Raw genomic sequence first — 15,927 nt, 5'->3', positions numbered from 1 at the left:
TCAGCTGTGACTGAACTGTGGAGCTCATCTGTTTCTTTGGCAATGCCTCAAACACACATGCAGCCAAACAGCGGAGCAACTGAAGTGGATAAAACTGTCTGCGTTTTCTATACAATATAAATCAGCATGTAATCACTGTGTCTTGTGTTCTCTGATCAACACATGGTGTAAATAGCTGCGAGGCTTATCGCAGCGCTGTACAGCAGCACATGACGTGTGGCTGATATAATGACGCTGCTGTTACTCACTGATGTAATCACGTATAGACAAGAAGCTTTAACGTCCCTGTGACCTGCTCTGTAACATCTCCAGCACTCCTCACGTTGTTTGAAGTGTTTCCCAGCTGCACAGATAAACTGATCCAGTGATAAGTAGATGAGTGACTCTGATATTCGAATGTTGACTGGAAGCTTTGCTCCGTCGCTGCTGTAACGTGTGGCCAGACTGTTTTTTCAGGTGTTGAAGAATAAAAAATAAATAAAGCTCTTAAAATGTTTTTCCAGACGCCTCACCTGGTCAACCTGAACGAAGACCCTCTGATGTCCGAGTGTCTCCTCTACTACATCAAGGAGGGATTCACCAGGTCAGGGCGCTTTCATTAGTTTACTGTAGAGCTGCAACCAACACTTATTTACATTGTTAATCAATCTACTGATTATTCTCCTGATTCATTCATTTGTTGTCCAGTCTGTAAAACAACAGAAAAGAGTTTACCATGATTTGTTTTGCTTGAAACTAGAATTAATCGATTATTCAGGTAGTTTCAGATGAATTTTCTGTTGATGGATTAATCTTTGCAGCTCTAGTTTAATGTCAGCGTGATTCCTAAGAGTGTAACAGCTTATTGTCTGTCTGTGTCTCAGGGTTGGACAGCAGGATGTGGACATTAAGCTGTCCGGACATTTCATAAAGGAGATTCACTGTGTGTTTGTCAGCGAGATCAACGATCAGGGAGAAGGTGAGACACCTGCCTGATGTTTTTATTTTTAGATACACCAGTACAAAACACTTAAGACTTAGAAGACGGTCTTCTAACTACAGCCAGTATTTAAGTAAGAGATCTATGTGGAAACAAACTGTTTGTCACATAACCAACAAGATAACGAAGCTGCTGTTTTGTGTCGCTCACGTCGAGCTGATACCTGATAAATAAAGTCAGTGCTGGTGCAGAAACACTGGAATGAACCGGTTAATTTAATGCATTTCTTTAACCAGAAATCAGACAATTAGCCGAACTCTGTCAGAAGGAGCCACGTCCAGTCAGTGAGTGGGCTTGGATCGCCCTCTGGTGGTCAGACTGGCGCAGCTGCAGCTCAGACATCTGAAAGACCTCGAGTCACAGGAAGCATCTCCAGACTGAGATGATCATAAACGCCATATCATGAACCTTCTTTAGCTCCGTGTTTTATCATCTCTTTACATACCGACAGCAGTCAATAAATCAAACGCCCTGACACAAACATGAAGAGAATCTGGTGTCAGTAGCTGTTCGGACTTGGTTGGCCTGCCTGCGTGCACTCACTGTTCATTAACATGTGTTTTGGGGGACTAGCTTTGGATGTGTGCCTAAAGGAAGGAGGGGGGTTGGTCTCTAGTTTCTCCAACGTTACCTGCACCAGCTTTAAGAAGTGCTTCACACATCAGACCTGAAGACTCTGTAAGAAATTACGTCTCTCACTGCAGGAGGAACTAAAACCTGTGTTTTTATTGAACTTCTTAGTGTTTTATGAACACTGATGTTCTTCTGTAAGAGACGTAAAGTAACACGAGTGATGATGATGTTTCAAATTGTTTTGAAGTGAAACTTTCCCGCTGGGATATTTTCAGCTTCTGTTTCTTCTCTTTTCTTTTTGTTTATGGTGTGAATGATGTTTAACCCAAGCTTAGACACGGCAGCTTTAATGCAGACATGATGACTTGATTCACAACAGATGAGCTGCATGACACTTTCAGGTTAGGTTTAATGTAAGTCGGCCTGCAGCAGCAGCTAAATCAAACACAGGTTACTTTCTGAGTCGGAGGCGAGCAGGTCAGGGGATGATGTAAATAACGATGAGGAAATAAATATATAACTGCCATCTGCTACAAGTGAACGCTGAGACATTTTCTAGATCAAATTAAAATTCCCTCACTCGTGGTTGCTCGTACATCTCAGTGGCTCCAGCAGATAATCTGTTAAAAAGAACTTTATTTCTTGAAATACTGGAAAGCACATCTTAGAGAGGTTTTGCCCCAAAACGTTTTCTAATTACACAGTAAAACCTCAGTGCTTTTACACAACAACCTAAACTTTGGTGCACATGAGTACAAGAACTGTGGGAACCAGGAAAAGTAAAAAAGAATCAATGAATCAGTTTTAAAATTCATAGATTAGTTGGTTCACTGTCAAACGAAAAAAGGTTTGATTTTACTGTTTACTAAAAACATTATGTATTCGATGTCCTATATTTTTATGTAGATAAAGAAATTAAGACACCTGCATCATTATCCTGATACATTTAATGATGCAGGTGTCTTCTTCAGTTGAAGTCATTACTCGCCGGTTCTGTGATTTTTACACAAGAAGTTATTAATTAGCATTTAATAAATAGTCAAAGTTAAATTAAAGCTTAAAGCAGAAACTACAGACAGCAGCTGTGTGTGTGTGTGTGTGTGTGTGTGCGTGTTCACTGAGTGACTCTCTTTCTTTTTCTCTCTCTGTAAAAGCTGCCAGGAAATCTGTCAGGTATAGTTTAACAGTCAGTGCTACTAGTCGCCTTCATATTCACACCCATGTTTCCTGTGCCCCCCCTCCATCCCGCCCTTCATACCCTCCCCTCAGTGTGTGTGTGTGTGTGTGTGTGTGTGTGTGTGTTTGACTGTGAACCCATCTGTTCTGTTCTGCGTGTGCTCGAGTTAAAGCGTCCTGCTGGTTAAACTCGGCCCGCCTCTCTGTCTCTCTGCAGTGGTCGTCACTCTGGAGCCGTTGGTCGGAGCGGAGACGTACGTCAACGGGAAGCAGATCACCGAAGCTGTCGTCCTCAAACAAGGTGCCAACATTTAACACAGCGGCCTGCAGGTCTCGACTAGAAGCATCGAATTTAGTCAGAAGTTAAATGAACAAAGGTGTTAAATCTTCCTGTTGGTAGTAAAATGTCTCTGTATGTGACGGCGGGCTGTCAGGAGACGTTTCGCACTTCTAAACTAACATGTTTTTTTTCATACTTTAGCTGGTATGATGGTGAAACAGGTGACTGTCACATTTTATTTAAAAACACTAAAAGTCCAGTGTGAACGTGAGGTAAAAGTTTAATATTTGAACAACCTGTTTGAATTCAAGTTTTACAGTCGATAAACTCAACAGAGCGTTAGAAGTAGTTTGCACGTCTGTGTGCAGCAGAGGAGGCTCTTAAAACTCAGCCTGACCTCTGCAGCCCCATCAACCTAATCAGTAGCCAAAGCTAATCAATAGAAACAGAGGAGGACAGCACCGCTGTTGGGCAAGATACTCAGGAATCATTAGTCCTTCAAAGAGTAATAGGATTTCTTTTCTGGGTATTTAACTAGTTATGTTACTTGTTACGTCAGTTTTTTCTATGAGAAAACAGCCTGCTCAGCAGCTGTTTAGAAATGAATCTACTTCACTGGAACAATAAATAACCTGAGGAGTCAACAACCAGCCAAACTGAAAACACAGCAGCCTCTCAGGCCAGAGGATGAAAGAAGCAGAAAAATAAAAAATAAATAAATTGATAGCGGCTGGTCCTGAAATAGATCTCAGTCGTGACAGCAACAAAGTTTTTTGCAGCAATGCTTCATGTTGAGTTTACTGAGAGCTTTTACTTTGAAAAGTTCTGAAGGACATTCAGAAGAGTCTCTGGCTTGACACACCTCTGAAAAAGACGTCAGTAAACGTGCGATTGGATTCCTCTGAATGTCCTCAGGGAAATGAAAATAAGCGTCCAGAGGTTTATGAATGCGGATCAAACGCTGGGACGCGCACACACACACCACACACACACTGCAGCACATGCTTTATTGTGAGCATGTGCAAAAGTGTCCCTATAATATATTTGTTTAACGAGGCAGGGAAAAAAAAGTCTGCAGTATTTTGGGACCCAGCAAGAGACCCACACTCTGGCGCCTGAGCTAAACGTGCACAGGAGAATCCAAGGGTTTTCAAATAATTTGGTGCGTGGCTTGAAATTTTTTTTGCCCGATGTTAAACTTATTTGCCGACCCCTGCACACACCTCTCTCTTGTTCTCTGTTATTCGTTTAGCTTTTTGGCTCGCAGCTGACTTTAACCATCCCTGACCTGCTGCACGGTCACACATACGTGTTTGGAAAGTTATCCCTGACGTTACTAGTTAAACTAGTTAAATTATTATTATTACAGTAACGTGTTCACAAAGCCGTGCTGAGAAGCAGAGTGTGGAAGGATTTTGGGTTCTACGCTGTAGGTTATTTGACAGACTGTCTCTGTACAACCACAGTGAATCTGTTTTTAGTCTCCATCAGCTCCTCAGGGAAACGACTGTCTCTCTAGCTGCTGAACGCTCCACTGTGTTCACCAGCTGGTCTCTAACTGTGTCACAGCAGAGACGCTAAACACACTGTTCCTTTGTCATGTTCGTAGTATACTGCACTAAAAAAACTCATTTATAGAGCGCTTGTTGTTTGATATTTGGGTCTAAATTCTTTTATTACGACCCACTCGGACGTGTTTTGTGCGTTATAAATAAGGCCGTACTTACCTCCTCACAGGGAACCGCATCGTGATGGGGAAGAACCACGTGTTCCGGTTTAACCACCCGGAGCAGGCGCGGCTGGAGAGAGAGCGCAGCGTCACGGCCGAGCAGCAGGAGGAGCCGGAGGACTGGAACTACGCTCAGAAGGAGCTGCTGGAGAAGCAGGGCATCGACATCAAACTGGAGATGGAGAAGAGGTAGAGATGGGACCCGTCCAAAGACCATTAATCAATAATAACTGACCATATTCCTCAACGTGAGGGTCTCTCTGTTTTACATCGTAATACACTGGACGTTTTGGAGATTTGGAGACGTCACCCTGTTATTTGATACTTTCTCACATTCGCTAAGTTTCTGCGTGATTGAGGCCTGATTGGTAGATAGATGTGTCGGTTAATTGATCGATCGGTCGGTGTGTGTCGCAGACTGCAGGACATGGAGATTCAGTACCGGAAAGAGAAGGAGGAGGCTGATCTGCTGCTGGAGCAACACAGACTGGTATGTTTCTGTTAGTTTGATTTGCAGCAGCGTATCTGGTAGCTAACCGTTCATTGATAATCGTGTGTGTGTGCGCGCTCAGTATGCAGACAGTGACAGCGGTGACGACTCGGACAAACGCTCCTGTGAGGAGAGCTGGAGGTTGATCTCCTCCCTGAGAGAGAAACTACCTGCCAACAAGGTAAGTCTGCGTGTGGGCTTCAAAGTCTGCTAAGTGTTATGTTGCATCCAGTGAGTTACGCTGTGAGCCACAACTTCCTCCTCGTTCTTTTAGCTATTTGTAAATCGTCTCTATTAAAAGCAGCTGAATTATCCGCTCCCATTGGCTCTGGGGTTGTTTTCTTTTCTTCTTCTCTATAATTCCCTGTTAATTATTTGCTTAATACAAAGCATTTATTCTCCCCGTTTCCCAATTCGGATCTATGGACATCTTTTTTATGTCTCTGTCTCGCCTGTCTCCAGGTGCAGTCTATAGTGAAGCGCTGCGGTCTGCCCAGCAGTGGGAAGAGGAGGGAGCCCCTCAGAGTCTATCAGATCCCTCAGAGGAGGAGGATCAGCAAAGACCCCAAACGGGTCACCATGGAGGACCTCCGCATGCAGGCCGTCAAAGAGATCTGCTACGAGGTCCACACACTCTCACAATCTCACACACACACACACACACACACACACTCGGTGTCTGCAGCAGTTTAACAGGAAGAGTTCAACATTTTGGGAAAAGCTTTCAGAGAGCGAGACGTTCAGATTGGTGTCAGTCTGATCAGTCAGTGTGTCGAGTACACAGCTGGAGTCAGGACCAGATTAGCCTAGCTTAGCATAAAGACTGTAAACAAAGGGAAACTGCTAGCCTGGCTCGGTCCAGAGTTCAAACACCTCTGAAGCTCACAGATTATCAAGCTCGTTGTTTCATCTGCACTTTTAAATGTGAAAATGACAAGTTTTCATCAATAAGCAAAATAGTATAATTTCCAAAATGTTGAACTAATGTTTTTGTAATGTATTTATTTGTGATGGGATCATTTTAAGCAGTGTACATTTTACAAACATCCCATTATCACCGTGTCAACATTTGTTTAAGATAAAGTGTTTGTGCCTCTGTGAGTTTGGTTCAGCATCAGTGAGAGTAAACACTTGTCTGTCAGAGCAGCTCTATATTATCACAGAGTTCAAAAACACTAACTTCTGTTTTTTTGAGTAATTTTGGGCTCTTGGGCACAAGAAAGGGGTTTTGTGTTAAAGACAGTAGCAACAATTAGTGAGATCTTCATTGTTATTTGTTAAGTGAACAAGAAATTACTTATTTTCTGTCTCAGGAGAAGCAGAAACAGAAAAGACAATTTTATATTTTTTAAAAGGCTTGATTTCCCCTGTAAACCCAGCGTTGGTGTTTATAAATGTGTTCCCCTGTGTGTGTGGCGCCCCCTTCAGGTGGCTCTGGGAGACTTCCGTCACTCCCGTCAGGAGATTGAAGCTCTGTCCATCGTCAAGATGAAGGAGCTCTGCCGCATGTACTCCAAGAAAGACACCAACGAGAGGGAGAGCTGGAGGGCCGTGGCCCAGGACGTCTGCGACACCGTGGGCATCGGAGAGGAGAGGAGCCCCCCCACAGAGGAGGGAGGAGGGGGAGGGGGAGGAGGAGGAGAGACGGGGGAGGGTGGACAGAAGAAAAACGTGTATGACCTGAAGGCTCACATCGATAAACTGACCGATATTTTGGAGGTGAGTTTTCTGGTTAATGTTAACGAGTCACAGAATAAAAGTATGTTGCTGAAGGAACATTTAGCTTCAAGCGAAGAACGTAAACCATCTGAACCTCATTTCATCACAGTCCAAACCGACAGTTGTTGAGACTCCTGATAAAATAAACGTCTCTGACTCTTCTAGGAGGTGAAGCTGCAGAACAACATGAAGGACGAGGAGATCAAAGCTCTGAGAGACAGAATGATCAAGATGGAGAGCATCATACCTGTGCAGGTGCGTTCACACATCACGCCCTGGTCAGCTGATCATCAGTCCTCCAGTAACCGCCGTCTGAGTCCTCTCTGATCTCCTCTCGTTTCCAGGACGATGATGTGAACGGCGAAGAGGGCGAGTCACCTCAGAGGGACGGGGACGGGGACGCCCCCCACAAGCCGGAGGTCAGAGTGAAGCAGCTGATGGACGAGGACCCGGCGTTCAGGAGGGGACGCCTCCGCTGGCTGAAACAGGAGCAGCAGCGAATCCTGAACCTGCAGCAGCAGAACATCACCAAGAAACTGCGGGGACAAAACCAAACCCAGGGTCAGTGGGTTCAGGTTCACAGATAAAATGTTTGTTAGGAATAACAGTGTTTCCCCGGGGATTTTTTTCAGGGGGGGAGTAACAGCCGAAACTGTGAAATGTGTTGCCTAGATACGAGAGAAACGTCATCAGACGTCTGCAGGGAGTGGATACCTGTTGCTGAGCTGCTTGTCTCTCAAATCACGACGAGTAATGTTTGGAAGACATGTAGCTGAAGTTTTCCTCATGTATGATAGGACAGAAGACGGACAAGCGGGCTAATAATGTTGATGTGTTACTAATAAACAGCAGGCATCGTGGAAATCCCAAAACCCAAACCATCACGGGGGGGTTGGTAGAAACTACTAGTGTCGCAGAGCGGGTTACGGATACGTGGCGTCATCACAGCACAAAGTTGCGTTGCGTGTTTAGCTTCGTCACCTTCAGCGTTTTTACCGCTAAAGTTACGAGTTAGTCTGCACTCAGATGTTGGACGACCAGACCGTGGATAGGGCCAAATAATGAAATCTGTTATTTCATTTTTACCATATTCCATTAAATTATTTCTGAAATTCTGTGTTTTCCGTTAAAATTTTTCTCAAATCTTTATTTTACAAACAATTCAAAAAGACAATATTACAATTTGAATCCCTATCAGTGAATTTGATGTATCATGCAAATATGCATTTAGAAATATTCAAATGTATGTTCACAATGAATGTGTCTTCAACAGAAGGATGTTAAAATACTATACTATATACTAATACTATATCGGCAGTGCTCCTCCTTGTTTACAAAACTTGACCTAAATATTAAATTTTTCAGAACAGAATATCTGACTCCGCCCACACAGCCACGAAAGCTACAATGAGTTCGCTTCTTGCATCTGCTGATGTGGTTGCACTTCAGAGACTTTGTTAAAACAAAACGTCTCTGGTTGAAGAGATGAGCTCTTTCTAGTGCGCCGCCTTCGATATGACTACGTGTCTGTGTGTGGAGGAGATGCCAAGCCCCGCCCTCGCTGAAACGCTTATAATGCTGGAAATCCTGTTTTATAAATTGCATCAACATTTTAGCAGATTCCACGATTCAGTCCACCTAATTATATATTTTTTTGTCATTCCTTTGGTCCCCCAAACCATGGTAGGGGGACCAATGACGTGGTCATGGCGAGCTGATTTGGAGCAGGAAGTGTTTTTGTTGATATGACTGACGTCCTCTGTCTCCCCCCTCCTGCAGGTCCGAACTCCCCCGTTGTCCCCGTTCATCTCCCTGGAACCGGCCGCTTCATCCCTCCACAGGAATGCAAGCTCAAGTTCCCCTTTAAGAGTAACCCCGCCCACAGGTTGTCATGGGGACCAGCCAGTGCCGCCCTGCAGGCTCTGGGTCTGGGGGAGGGAGGAGGAGGAGGGGATGGGGGAGAGCAGAGGGAGGAAGGAGGAGGAGGAGTGGAGGGTAAAAGCTCTCCCTCACCTCCTCCTCTCCTTCAGGGTCCATCTCCTGGTCTCTTGCCCCTCCCCTTTGTGCCCCCGCCCCCTCGCATGCGCACCCCCAGCCCTCATCGCGCCTGGCAACAGCGTAACCAAGGCAACCAGGGTAACCAGGGCAGCTTCTTCTACCACCACCACCAGGGCAACAACCAAAACCAGCAGCGCCGCTACCGCCGCAACTCTCTGGACAGCTCCACCCACGGCAGCAGCAACTACGAAAACGACCAGCATCACGGCGGCGGTGGTCACCAGGGGCGACCGAGACAGAGGAGGGGGGTGTCGCCCGGGCCAGGAGGGGAGAGAGGAGGTGGGAGAGTAGGAGGAGGAGGGAGGGACAGAGACAGAGACGGAGGCTTTAATTACCATCAACACCAGCACCATCAGTACCATCACCATCCCTACTTCAACCCCCACAATGCACCATTCCAGCCAGGACCTCACCCCAACTACCACAGCCTGCCGCGCTCCGGGATCCCGCCCCCTCCGCCTGACATGCTGTTGCGGGTGGCACCGCCGCAGGGGGGGTGGGGCTTCACCACCCCCCCTCGGATGAGACGGCAGTTCAGCGCACCGGACCTCAAAAACAACAACAAGGAGACCCCCATCTGACCTCGGACCCCAGGGAGGTCTCTGATTGGCTACGGGACACACGGCGGTCCTGATGCTGTAGAGTACCGTGTGTGTGTGTGTGTGTCATCCCGTCACACACCAACCAGCGTCACACACGTCCTGTATCTTCAATCCTGCTGTGTGTGTGTGTGTGTGTGTGTGTGTGTGTGTGTAGCGCCTAGCCTTTACGTTAGCATGGGTTAGCTGTTTTAGGAAAAGTGGATTCTTTTAGCTAGTTTTTTTTTTTAGCTGGTTGTCAAACAGGATGGAAGTTCATTACTTAATGATTTAGTTTTATTGATTTCATTGATTGCTGATATTCTTGTCTCGGTCATTTATAACGAGGTGCCTTAAAGCCGAAGTGTTAGCCCACGCGGCTAGCTACTGTTAGCAGAAGTCTCCTGTTGAAGCTGTTTTTTACTTAAAGATGGAGTATGTTGGTTTGTTTATCCTGGGCAGGATGGATGTTTGTTTTTAAACGGACTCTCTTTTAGCCGCTGTTAGCCCAGGAGGCTAACTAGCCCGGTTCAGCCTGAGAGGTCTGTATTAGCTTGGGCTAGTCAGATAGCCTGAGCAGGGAGCAATGAGTGGTTATTTAGCTTTCCAGGCTAATACGTTGCACAAGGCCCAAGTTTAGCACAGGTGAAAGTATTAGCTTAGCCTAGCCTAGCTTGACCAAGGCAGCATTCATGTTGCATGGGAAGTGCGTAACACGCTGAACTCAGGTTAACCAATTTGATAGATAATTATCTTTAATTAGAAGCAGTTTTTATAGTAACAGACATATTTGGGTGTTTCCGTGTTACACCAGTGGAGCTTGACCACGCCCCTTTCACCTGTAATAAGCAGTGATTGGCTGCAGAATGAGAGTGCCGATGAGGGACTCTAGAAGCTCGTAGTTCCCGTCTCTCCCATGCGACTTGAATGCTGCGTCGCTGAGTGCTACAAACCAAAGAGCGCTGCTCGGTGGCGCCTCCTGCAGGAGAGCAGAGAGCTGACGGCCATACTGCTGTACAAACAGACAGACAGGTGATCAGTGAAGAAACGCCTTCGGCAAACGTTATTCCTTAAAACTTAGTAGACGCTATTTAAAAGTTACTAGTACTTATTTATTAGTCACGAGTAACTATTTTTTAGTTACTAGTAAATAACTGCACATTTATTTTGCCGTTGAAATCTATGGAGCTTGTGAATAAAACAGAGGGAGGGATGTTTTGAAATGTTTTTTTGTTTTGTTATGAAAACAGGGACACTGGGCTGCTGATCAAATCATCAGTGCTGTGGGCGGGACATTGAGCATTGTTTGTTTGTTTTAAGTCATCTTTATTGCAGAAATGGGGTTACAATTCAGATGTGACTTACAAAGATAAACATAATAATACACAAATACAGATAAATGATATAAAGATTGCCAGGGGAAGCTTAAAGGCTGTTACAAAGAGAGAGAGGACCATATGTTGACAGTTTTAATTGCCTTTTTGTTGTTGGAGCCAGAAATCAAATTAATATAAAGCACAACTTCATGGAGAAAAAGTACAAAATTAGATTTTGTACTGCTGAATTTACATTCATGAATGTGGTATTTTGCCAACAGAATTACTAAATTTATAATGAAGCACATATTTTCTTCACTTTGACTACTATAAAAGCAAAATACCACATTGTCCCACAATGAGGTAAAGTCTTTATAAATAGGGTCAATGATGAATCTGCTGAAGCAGAGTGGTGATTACCTACAGACAGAGACCAAAGCAGCGCATTTTTAAAATAAATGTAACCCTAATGTGATCCGTTGCATCATACTGAAGTAGCACTGATCACTGTTGAGGGGGGATAAATTTTGTCACACTGGGGATAAAAATAATTCAGCAGAGGCAAGGATATAAAGACCAGAAAGGGGGAAATCCCACGCATCCCCCTGGCAAATCTCACCGCGGTTACTAGTATTAATGGTATCCTTTGTACTAGTAATAATTTATTCGATACTAGTACTTTATTTTTATTTACTTGAAACTTTTACAATAGTTATTAACAACTATTTTGTTGTTTCTAGTGACTAATTGCACTTTTTTTGCCATTGAAATCTAGGTGGCTCTGCAGTTACTAGTAACTAATTAACTAGTTACTAATCTATTCATTAGTTACTAGTAACCTTTCCAAAAGATACTTGTAACTAAAAATAATAGTAAAATGGAAATAGTTACTAACTATTCAATTAGTTACTAGTAACTGTTTGAATAGTTGATATCTGGACTGCAGAGCCAAATAGATTTCAATGGCTAAAAAATTGAAATTAGTTACTAGTAACTAAAAAAATAAGTACTAGTACTTTTGAAGTGTTAAGGAATACACGTTGAAACGTCTTGCCATAGACCGTCTGATTCAGAGGAAGGTTTGAGGAGAGGAAGACGAGGAGGTGTTGTGGTGTTGGGACAGACCCGCATGTTGAATCTTTTTAAAGCGTTGTGTGTGTATATTTGAAGTGTAAACTGACTTAATTTTTCTTGACGTTTTTTATGAAGATGAATCTATTTTAAAAAACGGGCTGCGATGTGTGAAACATGCTCGCCGTCTCTGGCAATCGTGGGAAATAGTAGTAAGTGATAACGGGCATGTGATGCTTAGTGGGAGATGTAGGAATACTGACTTATTTAACTGACATGGGAGATATAGGAATCATGATGGATTGTAGTGTAAGTAGGGTAAGCAAGGAACTCTGGGAAATGTAGTATGCGACATGTTGGGGGGGAGAGAAGGTTGAAGAGAGAAATCTGAGATACAATAAGCTTTGTGTTTGAAGTACAGACACTACGACATGTTCTGTGTGACGTTAAAAGGATCTGACACTACTTAATATTTATGTTCACGCACGTGACAAGAAGAGACGAGGAATAAACTGCTGCCTTCATGAGACATCGGGAAGTTGGAAATTGTGGCTCTTTTTCCTATTTGAGTCTATTAAAGTCACTTTAAAGGGCAATTTTTTCCACATAATGACTTGATACTTGTGAGGAAAAGGGCCAAAGGGAGTTTAAACATTTTTTAAGGCTGCAACTGTCATTTAGTTTAGAAATGTCAAAGAAAAGAGAAAATGCTCCTGACAGTTTCTCTAGGCCATCATCTTCAGATGGTTTGTTTTGAGTCAAAACTCCAAAAGATTTCTAGTTTAAAACGATAACTTGATAAATGACTCGACAGATTAATCATGAAAGTCCTTGCTGATTGGTTTTCCGTCTGGTTCTGGAGGACTCACTGAGCAGAACATCAGCAGAGATCTTCAAATGGGTTTTGGTTGTTGTGTTCACTGCACCTCTGGAAGAACGGACGCTGAAACAACAACCATCCTGCCGCAAATTTCCAACTTCCCTCGTCAAACTGAACGCGGCGTCAGCTTAGTCCGTGTTGGAGCAGCCATGTTTACTGTCAGGAGGAGCTGGGAGTTGGCGGCACTGCCTAAAACTCCCGCCCCCCGCAGAGCAAGGCATTGTGGGAGATGACTAGTGGAGCGTCCGTGTGTGCTCCCTGACTGTAAGACCTTTTCACAAAAGGTCAGAACCAACCAATAGGAGCGCTCCTTCCGGCTGCACAGCCAGGTGGAGGGAGTCGCCACGATGATGATGATGATGACGATGACAAAAACACAAGAATTGATTGTGATTGGCCCCGAGAAGCATGACATCAGCAGGATTTTACTTCTGCCTTGTTTTGCTCTGCTGCCTCTGGAATCGACCAATCACAGGACAATCTTGATAACCTGCTGCCACCGCCAGGCTTGATGGGAAACAACGTTTCCTTTTTATATATTTTTTTTTTCCAGTTTGGGCCTCTGATTGGCTGTTTCCTTTCTTAGTGTATTCATTTGCTTCTTGTATTTTAACCCCGCCTACATGTTCGACCTTTGCTTTGTGATGTCACCACGTCACCATTATTAATATAATTATTATAAAGTGTCAATAATATTGGGTTCTTTTTGGATGCTGCTAAAGGGAGCTTCTTCGCCCTCGTGCAACTGCCTGAGTGTGTCCGTGTGTGTGTTCGAGTACGTTGGACGTCAGAGTGTGTGTTTGTGTGTTTCTGTTAATTTAGACTCATAATCTAAAGTTTGTTTTACTTCATAAAGCTGATTTTATTGTTTTTCTTCTAATCGTCTGTTTAGTTTTGTTGTTTTGGAGGTTTGAGGAGGAGGAGGGCCCTCACTCACTGGCCCCGCCCATTCCCTCCGCCACCAATCACCACTCACCTCAGAATCTGACAGCGTGATGTCACTTCAGGACTCATAGACATTGGACATGATGACATCGAGGTCTAGCCCTCCTCCTCAGCTGTTTCTGTGTCTGCGTTGGGTTGTTGTGTCTGTTGTTTTCGTTGTATCAGGAACCAATCTCAGGCTCTACCTGCAGACAACATGATGGCAATAAACTGTCAGTGAGGATGAAAAACCTGAACACGACTGTCATACGTTACTGACTCCTTCCAGATACGGAGAGCTCGATGCACTGAAAATTATGAAAACATATTCTTCACTTAAAACACGCCACAAATACAGGAAAACGTCTTCATGAGCTCACACAGGGCAGGGAAACTCGGATACAGAAGAGTTGCTCAGTGAAGCAGCTGTCTGTTGCTCTTTATTGAAGGTGGGAAAGTTAAAGGATCAGTATGGTGTCTTTAAACCTGGGCCCTATTATCACATATTTTGGGTCAAAATGAGGTACAAAAAGTTTTGAGTTTCGGACACAAACTAGCAGCAACATATTCCTTCAGAGCAATCGGCCAGTCAAAAGAGAGGCGAGTTGTTGCACGGAGACGAAACGAGGGAGAGGAGTTTGTTGTGTACGTAGAGGAGCTGCTGGTAAGACTTAATTTCCCAACGTTACTCCAACACAACAATCTCCTCTCTTAAAATCTGACTCACGCTTCCACTGTCATCCTCCTGCAACAACTCGCCTCAACATTAAGTTATTTAGTGGATGCTTTTATCCAAAGTGACTTACATTTGAGGAACAACCTACAAGCGTCAACAAAGCATCAGTAGAGTAAGATCTACAAATGACAATGGATAATATTAAGAGTTAATAGGACGTACAAGAGCTTCTTGAAGTTAGAGTTGATGTTACGTGATGTTGTCGGACACCTGGTTTAACTTTCTGAGCCTGTCGGAGGCAAAAGGAAGCACTTTTTGTGGACGTCATGTTGAAGGGCACAATTGCAAACAACTGGTCTTCTCTCTTGTAAAATAGAAAGAAACTCACTGCGACTACAGCTGCTGAAAGCTGCAGTGTCAGCTCTCAGCAAGAGCAGCAGTTTCAAATATTTTACTCCCCACATCAACACACATCTACTGAACCGTGACTACTACTTTTGTCTATGTGACACATTCAGTTTGTGCTACGGATGTCAAACCACATGATGCTGTGTGCAGCTAACTCACGGGCAAATACTATTTACAAATACATTTTTAGTTGCCAGAATCAAACTGGCTCAAGACAGGATGGGAGCTATCTGCCAGGAAACTCATCGCTTAATTCCTCCGCCTTTATGTGAGGAGTTGAGTCAAGGGCTTTTGGGGTTTGCCAACTATTTCACTCACCACTGACACAATGCTAGAAAGGTTATTCTTAGATCCACAGTTTAGGTGACCGTGCCAGGCAGGAAGGTTTGAACACTAGTTATGAAATAAGACTTGCTTTATGTGACACAAGCTGCACACCGAAAGATCTGCATGATGGTAACCATTCAGCTAATACATATAACATTAGTTTCTACCTATCTGCATATTACAAACGTCCATAAAGCAACAAACAGCTGCTTGTAACTGCAGAACCTGCCGAAGAAGAAATTACATTAAGCTGACACTTTTATCCAAAGTGACTTACAATTGCTAAATAAATCAGAGGTCACACGCCTCTGGAGCAACGAGGGGTTAAGTGTCTTGCTCAGGGGACACAATGTGTCACAGTGGGGAATTGAACCCGGGTCTCTCACACCAAAGGCATCTGTTTTCTGTACACCCATAGGGACACTGCTAACTAATTTATTTTTTTTAAATATGCTAGAGTGTCGGTTAATATTAAATAAATTGTTTCATTCAGAAACATTTATTAATTGTGATCCATCTTTAATCGCAGCACAACTGGCGTCTTCAGCCAAATGCAAAGATAACTCAGAGCGGCTCGAGTTTACTAATTAAGATGTCTCACACAGGAAACGTTCAGTCAGCAGACGCTGAGCCTCAACAGAAACATGACAGCAGCAGCAGTAAAGAACATCATTCAGTGTCGGCAGCTCTGCTGTCGGTGTAACAGTGTTTCTGAACATCATAATCTACTTTGTCTTTTTGTG

General features: G+C 44.0%; 1 protein-coding gene across 1 annotated transcript; it reads left to right on the top strand.

Annotated features, from left to right (window-relative positions):
• The first annotated feature begins 491 nt into the window (after positions 1-491).
• On the top strand, positions 492-14,030 carry si:ch73-375g18.1 (kinesin-like protein KIF1C). Its single transcript, XM_046064068.1, has 11 exons — positions 492-583; positions 864-958; positions 2,946-3,029; positions 4,746-4,926; positions 5,155-5,227; positions 5,310-5,408; positions 5,690-5,851; positions 6,656-6,946; positions 7,112-7,201; positions 7,291-7,507; positions 8,726-14,030. The coding sequence occupies exons 1-11, from the start codon at positions 492-494 to the stop codon at positions 9,583-9,585; spliced, it is 2,244 nt and encodes a 747-aa protein (XP_045920024.1). The 3' UTR covers positions 9,586-14,030.
• The last annotated feature ends 1,897 nt before the right edge of the window (positions 14,031-15,927 follow it).

This window comes from Micropterus dolomieu, linkage group LG12 (genome assembly GCF_021292245.1).
Source record: "Micropterus dolomieu isolate WLL.071019.BEF.003 ecotype Adirondacks linkage group LG12, ASM2129224v1, whole genome shotgun sequence".
NCBI classification, from domain to species: domain Eukaryota; kingdom Metazoa; phylum Chordata; class Actinopteri; order Centrarchiformes; family Centrarchidae; genus Micropterus; species Micropterus dolomieu.
The sequence above is the reverse complement of the archived record's forward strand: the minus strand, read 5'-3'. Positions and strand labels throughout refer to the sequence as shown.

Excerpts from the sequence above, each read along its gene's own strand:
- si:ch73-375g18.1 (XM_046064068.1), top strand. The coding sequence starts at position 492 with ATGTTTTTCCAGACGCCTCACCTGGTCAACCTGAACGAAGACCCTCTG. Across the intron at positions 3,030-4,745 it reads AGCTGTCGTCCTCAAACAAG|GGAACCGCATCGTGATGGGG; the intron begins GTGCCAACATTT and ends ACCTCCTCACAG. Across the intron at positions 4,927-5,154 it reads AAACTGGAGATGGAGAAGAG|ACTGCAGGACATGGAGATTC; the intron begins GTAGAGATGGGA and ends TGTGTGTCGCAG.